We start from the raw sequence: 13,625 nt of genomic DNA on the forward strand, positions 1-13,625 counted from the left end.
TTGCACTATTCCTTAAACATGTTTTCTCTCAGCACCATTGAGGGCTTGCTCTCCCTAGTCGGAATTTTCCACTCGATTAAAACGAAGCAAAGTTTGACAAATATTCTTTCGAGCTGTGATTATTTTTTTACGAATGTTACAGATAAAAAAACACGTATACGGAACACGTAAAATTAAAGACTAACCATTATAATATTAAGCAAGGACTAAAACATTTCAACAATAGTTTTCTACGCAAAGCGATTCAGTCAAATTTATAGTAGCTTATAGTTGCGACTCCCTCTCTAGTGGAACTGCAATCAAAATTGCCTCTAGTACAAATTTGATCCAGTCAGTCTCACATTTCGATATCTCGGTTTTTGGGCGAATATGTTCGCCATGTTTTCAGTTTTTAAAAATTCAAACCCCACGGACGTGTTGCAGAGTTGCTTCCGTTCTACCTTCGTTACGTCGTTGCAAAGCGACCAGCAACCTGTATACCTCACGCACAACTTTACAAGTATCGTTTAAATCGTTTTTTGTTTTGTTTTGTTGTTTTGTTTGTCGCACAGCTAACATAATAATTATGCAATAATAATAAACATAAAAAAAGTTACAAAAACAAACAAAAACTTAGATGTACAGCGCAGATTAAAAAAAACACATTATCTACTACACTTCAACCTGGGTGGGATCTTATCAACAGGTCAAACAAACATCTTACTTGACGGATACTGCGTACAATCGCAGCAGCTTAATTTGTTGATCGTATCAGCAGTTCGGTGCACATGCCGGGCGAAGAGATCCGTGCAGAAGTTTTCTTCAGGATCGCGAACTTGTAGGTATGCGCTGATGCTGCACAAAACGTGTTACGCCTACCGCCGTCACGGTTTGCTTCTTGCAGTTGGGTATGTATGTGTGTCTGTATGTGTTCGTGTGCTGTTGTTTCGTAGTATAGTAGCAGCACAGCTGGCACACTAGTTTTGTGCTAAATTCGATATGTCAACAACAATCTTGCAATTTTAGGAAGCGCATGATGACCAGTATTACCCACGTGCAGCCTCTTTCTGTCTGCCATCCTGGTATTCCTTCCCTAGTTCGTCCTCGTATGATCGTTCATCATGTACTTGCGCCACGCCCGTCAACTAACTTTTTTTTCTACATTTGACAAAGATTCTTAAGTTTAACGATACTAACACAATCTTTTCGTTTGCAGTTGACTGTTTTTTTTTGGAGATCTGAAATTTAACCAAAACGAGAATGATGGAAAATTTATTAATCTTTGCATTTTCTTGCATGGCGACGAAACTCCTGGCGGCATTGGCTTTAAATATTGGCGCGATTAGCTAGCAAACATCTAACCGTGCATCGTTTATGTATTTACAATAGACACAGGACTTTCCAAACACGAAAAATAACAAATCGATCTAATAATTTAAAAAATTGCAAACATTCATATCTATTCATTGCTTATTTACATAAGTTTTAATCAATTCTAACAAAGCTTGTAACTCTAACGCATCAATTTTGTAAAGCTTTTGCCTTATATTAAATGTAGGTATGCTTACCTGTTTGATTCAGTACAAGTCTGATTGTTCGATGCATATCCTTCTGAGCATAGTGTTGAACTCGATAGCTTTAAAATACACAAGCACGCGCACACCTTCTCACATACATTCATACGTACATATATATATAAACTAGCATATATATACTCATATACATGCATGCAAATGTTTGTCAAATTTTTTTTCACCACTTCTGATCGCTGTTAAACGCGTTACACAATTGCTGTTTGCTCTGTTCTTTTGTCCTTTGATTGTTTGCAGTACTTTCGCACCATGCAGACGATATTTTGGGCGCTTTTCTTTTGACGGACACTTTACCATGCACTGATTTATTGTTGTTGTTGTTGTTGTTAGTTTGCTGTTTTACATTGTGTATGTAAAAATATGACCGTGTTTCGCTTTGTGGCTGATTCCGATACGGCACCCAACATAGTTACGGAAAGTTAAAGCACTATTCACAAAACTTGTCGATGGATTTACTATTCATACATCAGCCCGCGTTCGTACAGTAAGAGGACAGCGCGCTACAGATGTTCACCGATCAGGACACAACAGCGTAAGGGTGGCAATCGGTACAGGTGTGTGTGTGTGTGTTTGCTTGTTAAATATCATACTTGTCTTACGGCTAGTACAAAACAACACATACAGCGACATACAGTTACATTCATCTCGTGTTTCACCACCCTTGACGCATGTTTTGCCGCACATTAAATGCCTCAGGAATTCTGCAGTACGCTATTTCTTGCGCAGGCCGCCGTCATGGAAGATGTCTGCTTTTAAGTGTGCGGAGCGAGTGCATTTACAGGCCAATCGGTGGTACCTGCACGTACCGGTAGATGTACAGCCGATAGTCCTTACTCGCTAGTACCACGCTGCCGTCGTCCATAAGGGCCACATCGAAACACTGCGCGTGCTTCACCTTACTCTCCATCGCCGATACCAGCTGCCCATCCTGAGTGAAGATGGTCAAGTTGAAGTTGTTGTGATTGTCCGCGATAAGAATTTCACCACTGGCATTAATGCCCACGCCGATCGGGTAGTTGGTAACGCCCTCGCCACCGATCTGCCGCAGGAACTGGCCCTCGTAGTTGAACACCTTGACGCAGTGCGCTCGATTGTCGCTAATGAAGATCTCCTGCTTGTCGTTGACAACGACTCCGTTCGGGAACTCGAGATGTTTACTGCAGCCGAACTTCTGCAGTACATTGCCGGACTGGTCGAAGATGATCACGCGCATCACCTTGCACTCGACGACCACGATGCGGCCCTTGCTGTCCACAGTGACACCGCGCGGATGCTGCAGGATGTTGGCACCGAACTTGCGCACAAACTGACCGTACTGGTTATAGATCTGGATTTGGTGCGTGGGCGAACGTTCGGTTACGATGATGTCGCCGGAATTGCGCACGACGGCCACCCGATTCGGATAGAGCAACTGGCCGTCCCGCTTGCCACATTCGCCGAACTGGAACTTGAAGCGTCCCTCCTTATCGAAGATCTGTATCCGATGATTGTTCGTGTCCGCAACGATGATGTCGTTCTGTGCGTTTACTGCCACACCGCTCGGTTCCGTGAACTGGCCCTCCATTACACCGAACTCTCCGAACTTGCAGTGGTAGATCATCTTTTGACGCTTAATTTGACTCTTCGGTGGGAACATTGAGCTTGACATCAGCTTCGCCGTCAGGTCGATCATCGCCGCGGAAGGGTCGCCCTGTCCACCAGCACCAGAGCTACCGTTACCACCGCCACCTCCACCACCGCCACCACCACCGCCTCCACCAATGGGGTTCAGTGGGATCGTGTACTGGTCAGCAAGGTTGTTGAACAGATCCGTCGTACCACCGTTACTCCACTTCTCGTAAGCATTACCAATGGGCTGACCGATTGATGGTTCGCCGACGAACGGGCCAAGACTGTTGGCGCTGTTGAACCGTTTAGTGATCAGGTTCGCGGTGTCGAAAGCCGTTGACAAACCGTTAACCATACCGGCACCGCTCAGTGGTGATGTCGATAATCCACCGTTGACACCGTGTCCACCCCCGTTCACCAACGAACTGCCGTACGAGCGCTGCTGATGCTGTTGCTGATGCTGCTGATGCTGCTGATGGCGCTGATGCGAGTGATGATCAAGCAGATGGGGTGCTCCACCACCGTTACCACCATTCATGATACTGTCACCACCCCTGATATGGTGATGCGACAACAAGTTCATGCTACCAGTGCTACTGTTTGACGGGCTGACACTGCGATTACCAGTGCCGCCAAGGAGAGACCCACCATTCGTGGTGGAAGTGGGGCGCGCTATGGGTGGTTGCTTTGTCGTCACAACGCTCAGATCCACATTCGAACGGATGTAGCCGTAGGTGTTGCGGACCCCAATCTGTATCGCCTGGTAATTGGACACGAACTCTAGCTCGTACGATGCCTGCAGATCGTGTGTGATGGCCGGAAAGAGCATCAGCTTGTTCTCCATAAACTTGCGCAGCATGATCGTTTCCGATGGGCCGGCACACTTTGTCAGCCGTTCGACGAATTCGCAGCTCTGCAACATCTTGTCGACATGGTCCTGGCTACGGTTCAGCAGCTCCGACTGCGAAACAGTTTTCGCGTTGTAAAAGTTCTCCAGCTCCTTTTGCAGCTCAGCCTTACGCTCGTCTACCATCGAGCGGTAGAACTGATGCGTGTCCTCAATCTCATTCTGTGCCTTGTGGTACTGCACCTGGATGCGCTGATTGATGTGTTCCACGTTCTTGATCAGTGAGCGTAAGTCCTGAGCTTTGGCGCGTACTTCCGATACGGTGTGGAGCAAACTTTCGATCTGCTTCGGCGTAGTGTCACTGTTGTGCTCACACTCGTGCAAACCATTCGGATGGTCCAGCATACAGTCCTTGCACACCGGTACGCTGCACGTGCGGCAGAAGAACTTGAGCAGTTCGCTCGGGTGCCGTTTGCAGAAATAGTTCGGTTTGTTGGTTCCACCCAGCAGCCCACCTCCGCCCACTCCTAGGCCGGTTCCAACATTGCCATTGCTTAGCAAACTACCAAGACCACCACCACCACCGAGTCCATTCGATAGTAACAGATCCGATCCCAACCCGGTGGACTGTTGCATTACGCCCGACAGCTGACTGTTGACCTGATTCAGCAGACTGTTGCCATTGCCACCGTTGCTGCTGGTTGTGCTGCTGCTGCTACTACTGCTGGTGCTGCTGTTACTGCTGCTGTTGTTGTTGTTACCGTTGCCACTGCATGGCGCACCGGTACCGTTCGATGTTGGTGGTGTTATCACGTTGTTCATGATTGATTTCACCAGACTGCTGGCATCGTCCTTGATAGTCAGATTGAGCGTGCTGAGTCGCGGATGAGTCGTGTCGAAGCTTCCGACCTGTAGCATTTTCGCTGCACCACCGGATCCACCGCCCAGAATGCTGCTGGTTAGCGGGCTGGGCAATTCAAAGCAACCACCGAGCAAACCGCCCAGCGTCGGTGTGGCTGGGGCAGTCGTAGTAACCGTGTTGGCTGCCATTGTTCCGTTAGCGAGGGAACCGATCGAACCGAACGTGTTCCCACCACCGCCGGCAACGCTGCCCACGCCTGTAATCCGATAAACCGAGTGACCGTCGAAGCAGTGCATGAACTGATGTGCAGTGACGCAGTTGGCGCACAGGAAGTTATCGCAGTCCATGCATTTGGCCACCGCATCCGATTGCTTGCTTTTGCAGCCGGTGCAGCGCGGAAACAGCGACTCAGACGAACCGTTGTTCGATTGGGCGGACTCAAGGCTGGACGAGGTCGCGAAATCGTCACAGATTGCAGAATCACTGGCCGGTGGGGAGGATCCCGTCGTTCCCGAGCCACCACTCAGCGTGGTTAGCGGAGAGTCGGACAAATAATCCGCCGGTTCGCCAAATGAACCGATCGAATTTGATGCACCCGGTAAGGAGTCTAATGATGGTGTGGGTGAAGTGGCCATTTTGCAACGATCATTAGATCTTCACACTGCTTATCGTTAACTGGTTTAACACTGCTTGGGGAGTTTTCTTGTACGTCGTGTGGTTTTGTCACTGTCGCACTAAAATTTTCGCCTGACCGTATCCGCTCTCTGGAAAGTGTTACCTTTCTCGCACTTACACATCCATCATCAAAATGCCGGAAATTGTGCGTTGTTTGATTTTACTCTATCAATTTTATCCACCTTTGTGCCTCCAAATGCAATTTGCACACACACGCAACTCCACTCACAGGACACACAATAGCACACAAACACAGATACACAATCTACACTTTAAAGGAAACAGCAAGGGTAATTCAAGCCAACAAGTGTTGTTGCTTCTTGCAGCATCTACAAAATTGTTCCTTGCGAATAGATAACCAGCGTAACACCAACGCACCACTTAGATTCACGCACGTACAACATACAAGCACATAAACACGCGTCAGCAAATCATCCAGCACCATACATATCACCTTGACAACGATCGGGAGTTGTTTTCGGCTTGCGGTTTTTTTGGGTGGGCGCTTCTAGGAAGGTATAAGTTAAGTGTGTGTCGATTTTTGTTTCCCCTTTTCCTGTGCTGAATTTGAGATTCGATGCGTGAAGTGATGCTGCGTAATGATTCCTGCTTCTCGCTGTGGATCTCACTTTCTTTGCCACAGGATTTCAATTATTATGCCGTCACGTTAACTTTTCCTTTTCTTAATGCTTTGCGCACACATAGATACACACACACAAACACAATTGGTCAGCAATCAAGCAATTACTTTTATCGCACTTTATCACAATAACTTGCACGTTCTGTTACCACTGCTTGTTTGTCACATTCAAAGCAATTGTATTAAGTCATAGCTGTTTGTTTGTCGTTTATTTCTTATGAATACTCTAAAAAAATGAAGATCGTACACGTTAACACGATAGTTAGTAATTTACTTGGATGATTTTGCCATTTGCATGAAAAAAAAATGAATAAGCAAAACAACAACTTTCCAAGTTAAACCAAAATTACAAAAGTGAAAACGCACTGAACAGAATTATGAAATGTTCTTTTCAATAATATTCACAATTAACGCCACAAAATCCATCGCGAGTAACACTTAAAAAAGTCCTGAGGAATAATTTTCTTATTTGCAATTCAGAGTAAGTTGAAACAGTTGAAAAATCTTTTTAATTGTCTCTTAATAAACACTGTGGGGAGCTTGTGAATCACTAATTACTACGGATGTATTTTTCTTATTTCTTATTCCACACTGATAAACATACAATGTTTTTCACATAATACGTTAACGTTGAATATGCTTTTAAAATGTTTAATCAAAGCTCAACACAATTTTATATTATAGTGCAATAGCATACAACTGAACGTTTTCGATATCAAAGGTAAAACATTCTGAGCAAGGGTATATTCGTATCCATTTATAAACTGGAACACAATGCTTCAAGAAAATTGCGTCTTGCACTGCAAATCATAGGGCGGAAATTTATATCGGCACACATCTTTCTCTCCTTCTCTCGTTTTCTCTCTCTCTCTCTCTCTAGCGTTGGCAGTTTTTCCAGCAACAAATGCTACAAAAAACCAAGCGGCTGCGCTTCAAATTTCCCACTCTGTTCGCTTCCTGTTGCGCTCTTTTTCAAGGATATTTCAGAGTAGCAGCGGACGATGCGGCAAACAGTGTCTCTTTGTTTTCATCGCCAAAGCGCGTACGTACTGCAATGGAGAAGAGTGTGTGTTTTGCCGATCATGCAGAAGCAGATTGAAAAATGGTGCTCGAAACATATGGCTTGACCATAGCTTTGTGGTAGTGATTTTAAGGTCTTCACAGGCTTTTGCACTTTTGGGTCTGAAACGAATGATTATAGACACGCAGAAAAGTAAATCCAATGTGGTGTCCTGCACTTTAATCAAACGCCGACAATCGTCAATATCCGTGGGCAAGGAGCATGATGGTGGTGTTTCGATACAATAAACGGTCCCCACACTATGGTCTTTTGCATTAGCACGCTTTTTTTTCAACAAAATGATAAAGTTCACACGACGGCCACTGGGGTCCGATCTCCTTTCCCCGGGAGCAACTAATACTTGCGTACGTTATCACACATGCATTTGTGTCCTTCCACTTTGTTCACCAATTCACACTATCGTCCTTGTTCATACGCAACTTTTTCTTGCTAAACTACACCTTTTTGCACACGCTCTAACCCGGAACGATAACGTCATCAACAGCAAATTTAACACAATATTGCCCACGGAAAACGATATCGAGGATAAGCAGCGGCAGGCCCAAAATTATTTGCAATAGTAAAGTCCTCCAACAAAAAAAATATTAGAAAGAAACATGCTCAGCAAGCGCTTCCTAGCTGGGCTTGTTTCCTTGAACCGCACACGCACGCAGCGAAAACTCACTCTTGCTCTTAACTCGACGGGCTCTCAAAACTGAGTGACGGTGTTGAAATGTGGACAACCGTCTGGAACCGGAGTTTCTGAGAAACGCGCTCAAACCTTCGACGGTTTCGGATCATCACCAACACAGCCGAACGTGGTACGCGCTCGCATTGTCGCTCTCCCAGACGGCTGAAGGTTCGGTTACACTTGCGTTGAACGTGCGCTTTCATCATTTGTATTTTTAATATATCAAATAAGTGAACACGGGCTTTGCTAAATGTGATATACGAAAATGATGCGTTTGATCGTGCATCGATAATCGTTTCAATGCAGACATTTTTTCCTTTGTAAAAAAAAAAACAAAAAAAAAACGAAATGCTTCTTTCTCTCCCTTCGCCATCGGAAAGGTGTAAATAAGCCTTAAGCACGATTCTTTACGCATTTTCCATCTCACGCACACTGGTACGCTCGGGCACACACGGGCTCCAACACTACCAAACGCAATAGCCGCTTCGGTGAGTTTATACGTCCGGTTTAGCATCAAACCGAACGCGGTTGCAGCGTGTTCTTGGAATGTGGCTTTTGTTAACTTTTCATTTTACGTTTAATGCAAATGTAATGCAAGAAACATTCTACGCAATGCTTTCGTTTATCACCTTTTCGATCGTAACCGCATGAAGCATGCATGCAGGACAAACAATTTCTTTTGATTTTTTTTCTCCTTCCAACTCGTCCAACAACGTTGTTCACGCGCATCCCAAGCCGGCATCCCTTGAACAACGCGAAGGGGGCAGCTGTGTTTGTTAGCGCCATCGTTCGTTCGTTCGTTCGCTCGTACGTTCGTGGGCATGCGCACTAGATGCTGTTGGTGTGTTTGTGCTGATTTTGTTTGTTTATAGCCCGTACTGTGTTTACTGAGCAGAACAGTCGGATGTGTGCGTGTACGTTTGTATCACCAACACCAATGCTCGTGTATGATAGCTAGGGTTCAAAAACATTTCCAGCAGACGCAGTTAAACAAAGAATTTCCGAAATAAAATACTTCTGGCTCGTCTGGTTTCCTCCGCTCAAACCTTTTTCTTACCATCCCAACGCCGCGATGCATCCCCACGCCGGCGGGGTGTGTTGAATACGTTGAAAACATTTCAAGATCGCTTATGTTACTTATTATTAGAAAAGAGTTTTTATTAATAATATAGCATTTAAATACGCCACGAATGGAAAATAAATTGTTGAGAAGTGTTCTATCAATGAACCTATTCTGTTATTTCAATATTTTAATTCGATTCATAGTTTTTAACGATTAATAACACTAATGAAAATGAACTGCCCCGTTTTTCACTCTTCCTTCACCCGAACATGTTCCTACAATTCTGACGTTCCACCCTTGATAATTCTTCATTCATTCTCTTCCGGGGAACCATATCTCCTTTTTTTCTCCATTCTTTTCGCCCCCACAAATAAACAAAACAAAAAAGAAAAACAAAAACAAAACATAACACAATTCGTTCGGCATCGAAGCCGCTTATTGTTATCTCTTTCGTTCCTGTGCCGTTTTTGCCGAGATACGTTATTCGAAACTCAATGAAACGTCTTTGATACAGTGGCGTTAGGCGGCGTAAGAAATATTCACCTGAATCCGTGCGTGGGGCTGTGTTGAAAATCAAGGATCAATGAGTTGAAAAAAAGGCAAAAAGAAAGAACATTCAACAAACCGGCAAAAGGGAAAATCTTGGTAGCCATACCACGCACAAATACACGCGTACTTTTCCAAACCGCCATGGCAACAACTACTACCACGAGCAAAACAACGGTCAACCATGCTCAAAACCCCAGGTCGCGCTATTGGTTTGGGGGAATACATTATTCATTCCGAATGGATTATGCGCTACTCCTCTCGTCTGCCGGTGTCGCTCAGGATCCGACACCAATACCACGAACCAACCCTTGGGCGAAGGATCAAGCTACATCCCCTTCAATTTTCCCTATAAAATCCCTACCATGGGCAGGGTGCCTAGTTTTTCGAACAGGACGAATTTTTGCACCCTTCCGTAACCTGGAGCGCTTACAATAGCCTAATGGCGATAGCAGATCTGCCTTCGAAGGTGAATCTTTGATTGTATGTGCGCCATACTTTGAATGTGTGCGTGAATGTGCATGTGTACGACATTATACATACATAAGTTATTTTTTAACTTCGATACATCAGTAAGGGAGCGAACAAAAACGTAGGCAACTGACAAACCAACCCCTTAAACCGTCAGCTGCCATTCCAAATATTCAAAAAAAAAAAAAACACACACACACACACACAAAGGAAAGAATGACTCTTTTCGTTCTTTTGCTATTTACTCCCATACACCACTCCTAATGTATGGAAAATATTTTACGTTGACTGGCTAGTATCATCTGGGGTCCAATACACCGGGTGGTCTGTGGTCAACTCCCACACATCTTCGGGTTCGGAAACCAACAGTCAAACTTTCAAATCTTCCATCGCTCGAAACATACGTCACGATATCTTAGCAACAAAAACACACAGAAACTGTCGCTAAACAACGCATATCAACGCGTCCAAAATGCGTCGCATATCGGCAGACTTGTTCCGCTATCAATTTCCTTATTATTTTTTTCTTCATTCTGTTATCATACAAGTAAGAAACATAACGTAACATGCTACCAATTCAAGTGTGGTCAGCAATTCTAGCAACTCTCAACCGATTTAGACAAACGTGAAATTGAAGTTGATTTAATACATTTTGCAAAACAAAGAAAACTGGACGAATGTTAACAAAAAAAACCTCCTCAGCAGATCACCTGATATGCTGCAAGACGGGTGTTTTAAACGTCTCAACCGTTCAATAATAAAATCACTTAACTGTCACGAGATCCTACAAAGATACTTAGCGCAAATAATTGTACCTGACAGTTATAGGAATAAAATGCAAACGCAAATCGAGTTGTTTGGTTCAATTTATTCCGTGTTACATGATTAAAAAACCTTGACAGCCTTTAAACGATATTCACATTCCCAGCATTACTGAGTTCCAAATGGTAGCACACCAACAGCCAGGGATAGAACCAGTTGCTTGCAGCTGGACAGCTACGAAATGCCAGACAGCGACAAGATAAGCAATTCAATTTCATTAATTAAACGTCAGTTACTCATTTAGTCGCGTTTATTTTCAGCATTATTTTCCATTTCGCAGCGGAAAACGGATACTTCCAGCATTTGACGAGACACAGACAGACCTATGGTAAGAATTTGGCATTCTTACATCACAAAAACAGACTTTCTATTTTCATCAAGACATTTTCCAGGATTATTCTATAAATTGTACCAGTTCAATAATGGATGAGTGGAAGAGGGGAAATGTAATTACAAGTTATTTGCAGAACTATATTTCGGCAGAACAAGCATTTCAAGCCTCCAAAACTACCCATCCATTATATCCTATCATCCTAGGATCTTAGCACAACTTTCATCCAGCGCCTAATGTTTGGCCTTACAGTGATCTTGCATCAACATTGATGCGTACGGTTCGATCAAGGTGCCAAAAATTGTACAAAACATTCCGCACTTGCCTTGACGCAGATATGTGTTTTTTATCGTTATGATAAAATTTACTCTCAAACCATACAGTGAATGGATAGCAAATGGTGGTACCATCTCTTGCCATCAATACTCTTCGCGCTTGATGATATCCAGCTTCATCACCAGCAGCCCTCGAAGTCAGTTTTGGTCGCTGCTGTGGTGTTTCTGGTCGGTGGTTCAACCGTAGATCCTACCACATCCTTGAGCGCAGCATCTGTCGGTGCCATCTTGGGCACGTGTTGTTATTATTATTGGGCAGAGTGTGTCGGGGTGGGCACGTGTGTGTGCGCGCTAGTCTAAGTGAGTGAGTTTGACACGGAATGTATTTTTGGGATGGTATCATTAAAAACGTTCATTCCTTTTTGCCACCGCTTTCTCGCCTGGCCACAAAAGCAGCCGTGAGGCTGTCGATATAAATTCAGCTGCCTCTGCTGCTGCTGCTGTTGTTATTTGCTGTCGCATCGAGAAGGCAACATCTTTCATAAGTCAAAGCAACGTTGATGTGCGCCATACCGCCATCTGCGTGTCCTGTGGCAGCATCGTACGTTCGTTCGTGGAAAGGAATATTAAACATCGGGTCCAGTTCGATCGTAGCTGCAAGCTAATCGAACAAATAAAGAAAAAAAACCAAAAGCCCAAAAACAGTTCCAATTCAAAACTGGCTTCTCATCGCGTAGTTCGATGCTTAACCATCAGCATTAACGATACACAAAAGCATTGGCAACATCTGTTGTGCGACAGATCAACGTTCGAAAATGAAATCATTGTGCGGGAACAGAGAGTGAAGGTTTTGTAGATTATTAAAAAAAACTCTCGTTCTGCCATCCATTGATGATTTGTGGTTAGATCTTAAGAGAACTTTAAACGCTAATTAGATACTAAAATAATTGTTCGATTATATTTTAGTTTACAATTTGTTTTGAAATATATTTTTTTATTTTAAAATTATACTTTTCTTTTAACTAAGCATTAATCAGAGCAGTTAGTGGAAACTGTTCATTACACTAAATGCTCTCATTAATGCTAAAGGAACGTAAAGGAAGAAATTTTAATATTTTATTCAAGCAATATCATTATTGCTGAGCATGCTATTTTTTTCGTAACAAATCCGAATTAATAAAAATGATGTGGCTTCATTTTGTCGGCAACTAACGTGTCAATGATGAACTGCTGCCATAGCATTACCATGAGTTCTTTCAAAACAATTTCTCTACGCAAAGGAAATCGCTACAACAAGGAACGAATGATGACCGAAGTCTCCAAACGAGCTCAGCTAATTCATTAAGACAAATGGAAAAATAAGCTGCTTTTGTATGTGGTGTCACATTATACCAGTCACTGCCGGTGGAGGGACGAGGCAACTCCACAAACCTTACTGTTTGCTTTGTCTCCACCGATTAGCGATGGCTGAGGAGAGAACGAATAGAGGGAAAATGGAATTATTCTCCTTGCTACAAATAGGAAGGACAAAATGATCACCATCAGAAGCTTTTAGATATTATTGCAATTCAGTTCTATGTGTGTGTTTTTGGGGATTCAATTTAGCTTAGGATCCGTGGCAAATAGACGACCCTATATTGACCATCAACTTGTACTCTACATCCTTCAAATGCATGGTGGAGGATGCGGTACAACTGTGGCCATTTTCAACCAGTTGATATCGACATTTCGAGGTCTGGACCGGGAAGACATTCCTTTCACGCAACAGACAGCCGCCGGACCTCCACCTCTGGCCTTTCTGTCTCCGTCAGTCGACTTCATCATTCTGACCGGGCTCTTTCCTCTTGGAACCAAAGCAGTATTCCATTTGAACGAATCACGATTTTCGCCGAAGAATATTCTCCATCAACCACCACTTATTCACCCCGTAAATTCTCCATCGAAGGTTTCATTTGGTACATTTTTCCTCACGTTTGCTCGATATGGAGGATTTTTTTTGCCAGTTCTCAAACTGAACCACCGTCATGGTAAAGCGGTACGAGAATGGTGTAGCTCGGTAAGACTTCTAAAAACGTTCATGCCACAAGGATCGCGCGTTCTGTTCGCTTCCAGGAAGCGGTCTGGATGCTGGCGCTGATGGTTGGGTAGAGCAAAATGGCAGTA

General features: G+C 43.9%; 2 protein-coding genes across 2 annotated transcripts in view; both read right to left on the bottom strand.

The window, feature by feature from the left end:
* The window catches only part of LOC125761637 (protein disks lost), a 78,529-nt gene that overhangs the window by 41,880 nt on the left and 23,024 nt on the right, over positions 1-13,625 (bottom strand). The window lies entirely within an intron of this gene.
* LOC125761638 (brain tumor protein) lies at positions 1,548-12,520 on the bottom strand. The gene is made up of 2 exons (XM_049422964.1): positions 7,949-12,520; positions 1,548-6,429 (listed from the first exon to the last, which is right to left on the bottom strand). The coding sequence occupies exon 2, from the start codon at positions 5,521-5,523 to the stop codon at positions 2,347-2,349; it is 3,177 nt and encodes a 1,058-aa protein (XP_049278921.1). The 5' UTR covers positions 5,524-6,429; positions 7,949-12,520; the 3' UTR covers positions 1,548-2,346.

The sequence above is a fragment of the Anopheles funestus genome, chromosome 2RL, assembly GCF_943734845.2.
Source record: "Anopheles funestus chromosome 2RL, idAnoFuneDA-416_04, whole genome shotgun sequence".
NCBI lineage: Eukaryota > Metazoa > Arthropoda > Insecta > Diptera > Culicidae > Anopheles > Anopheles funestus.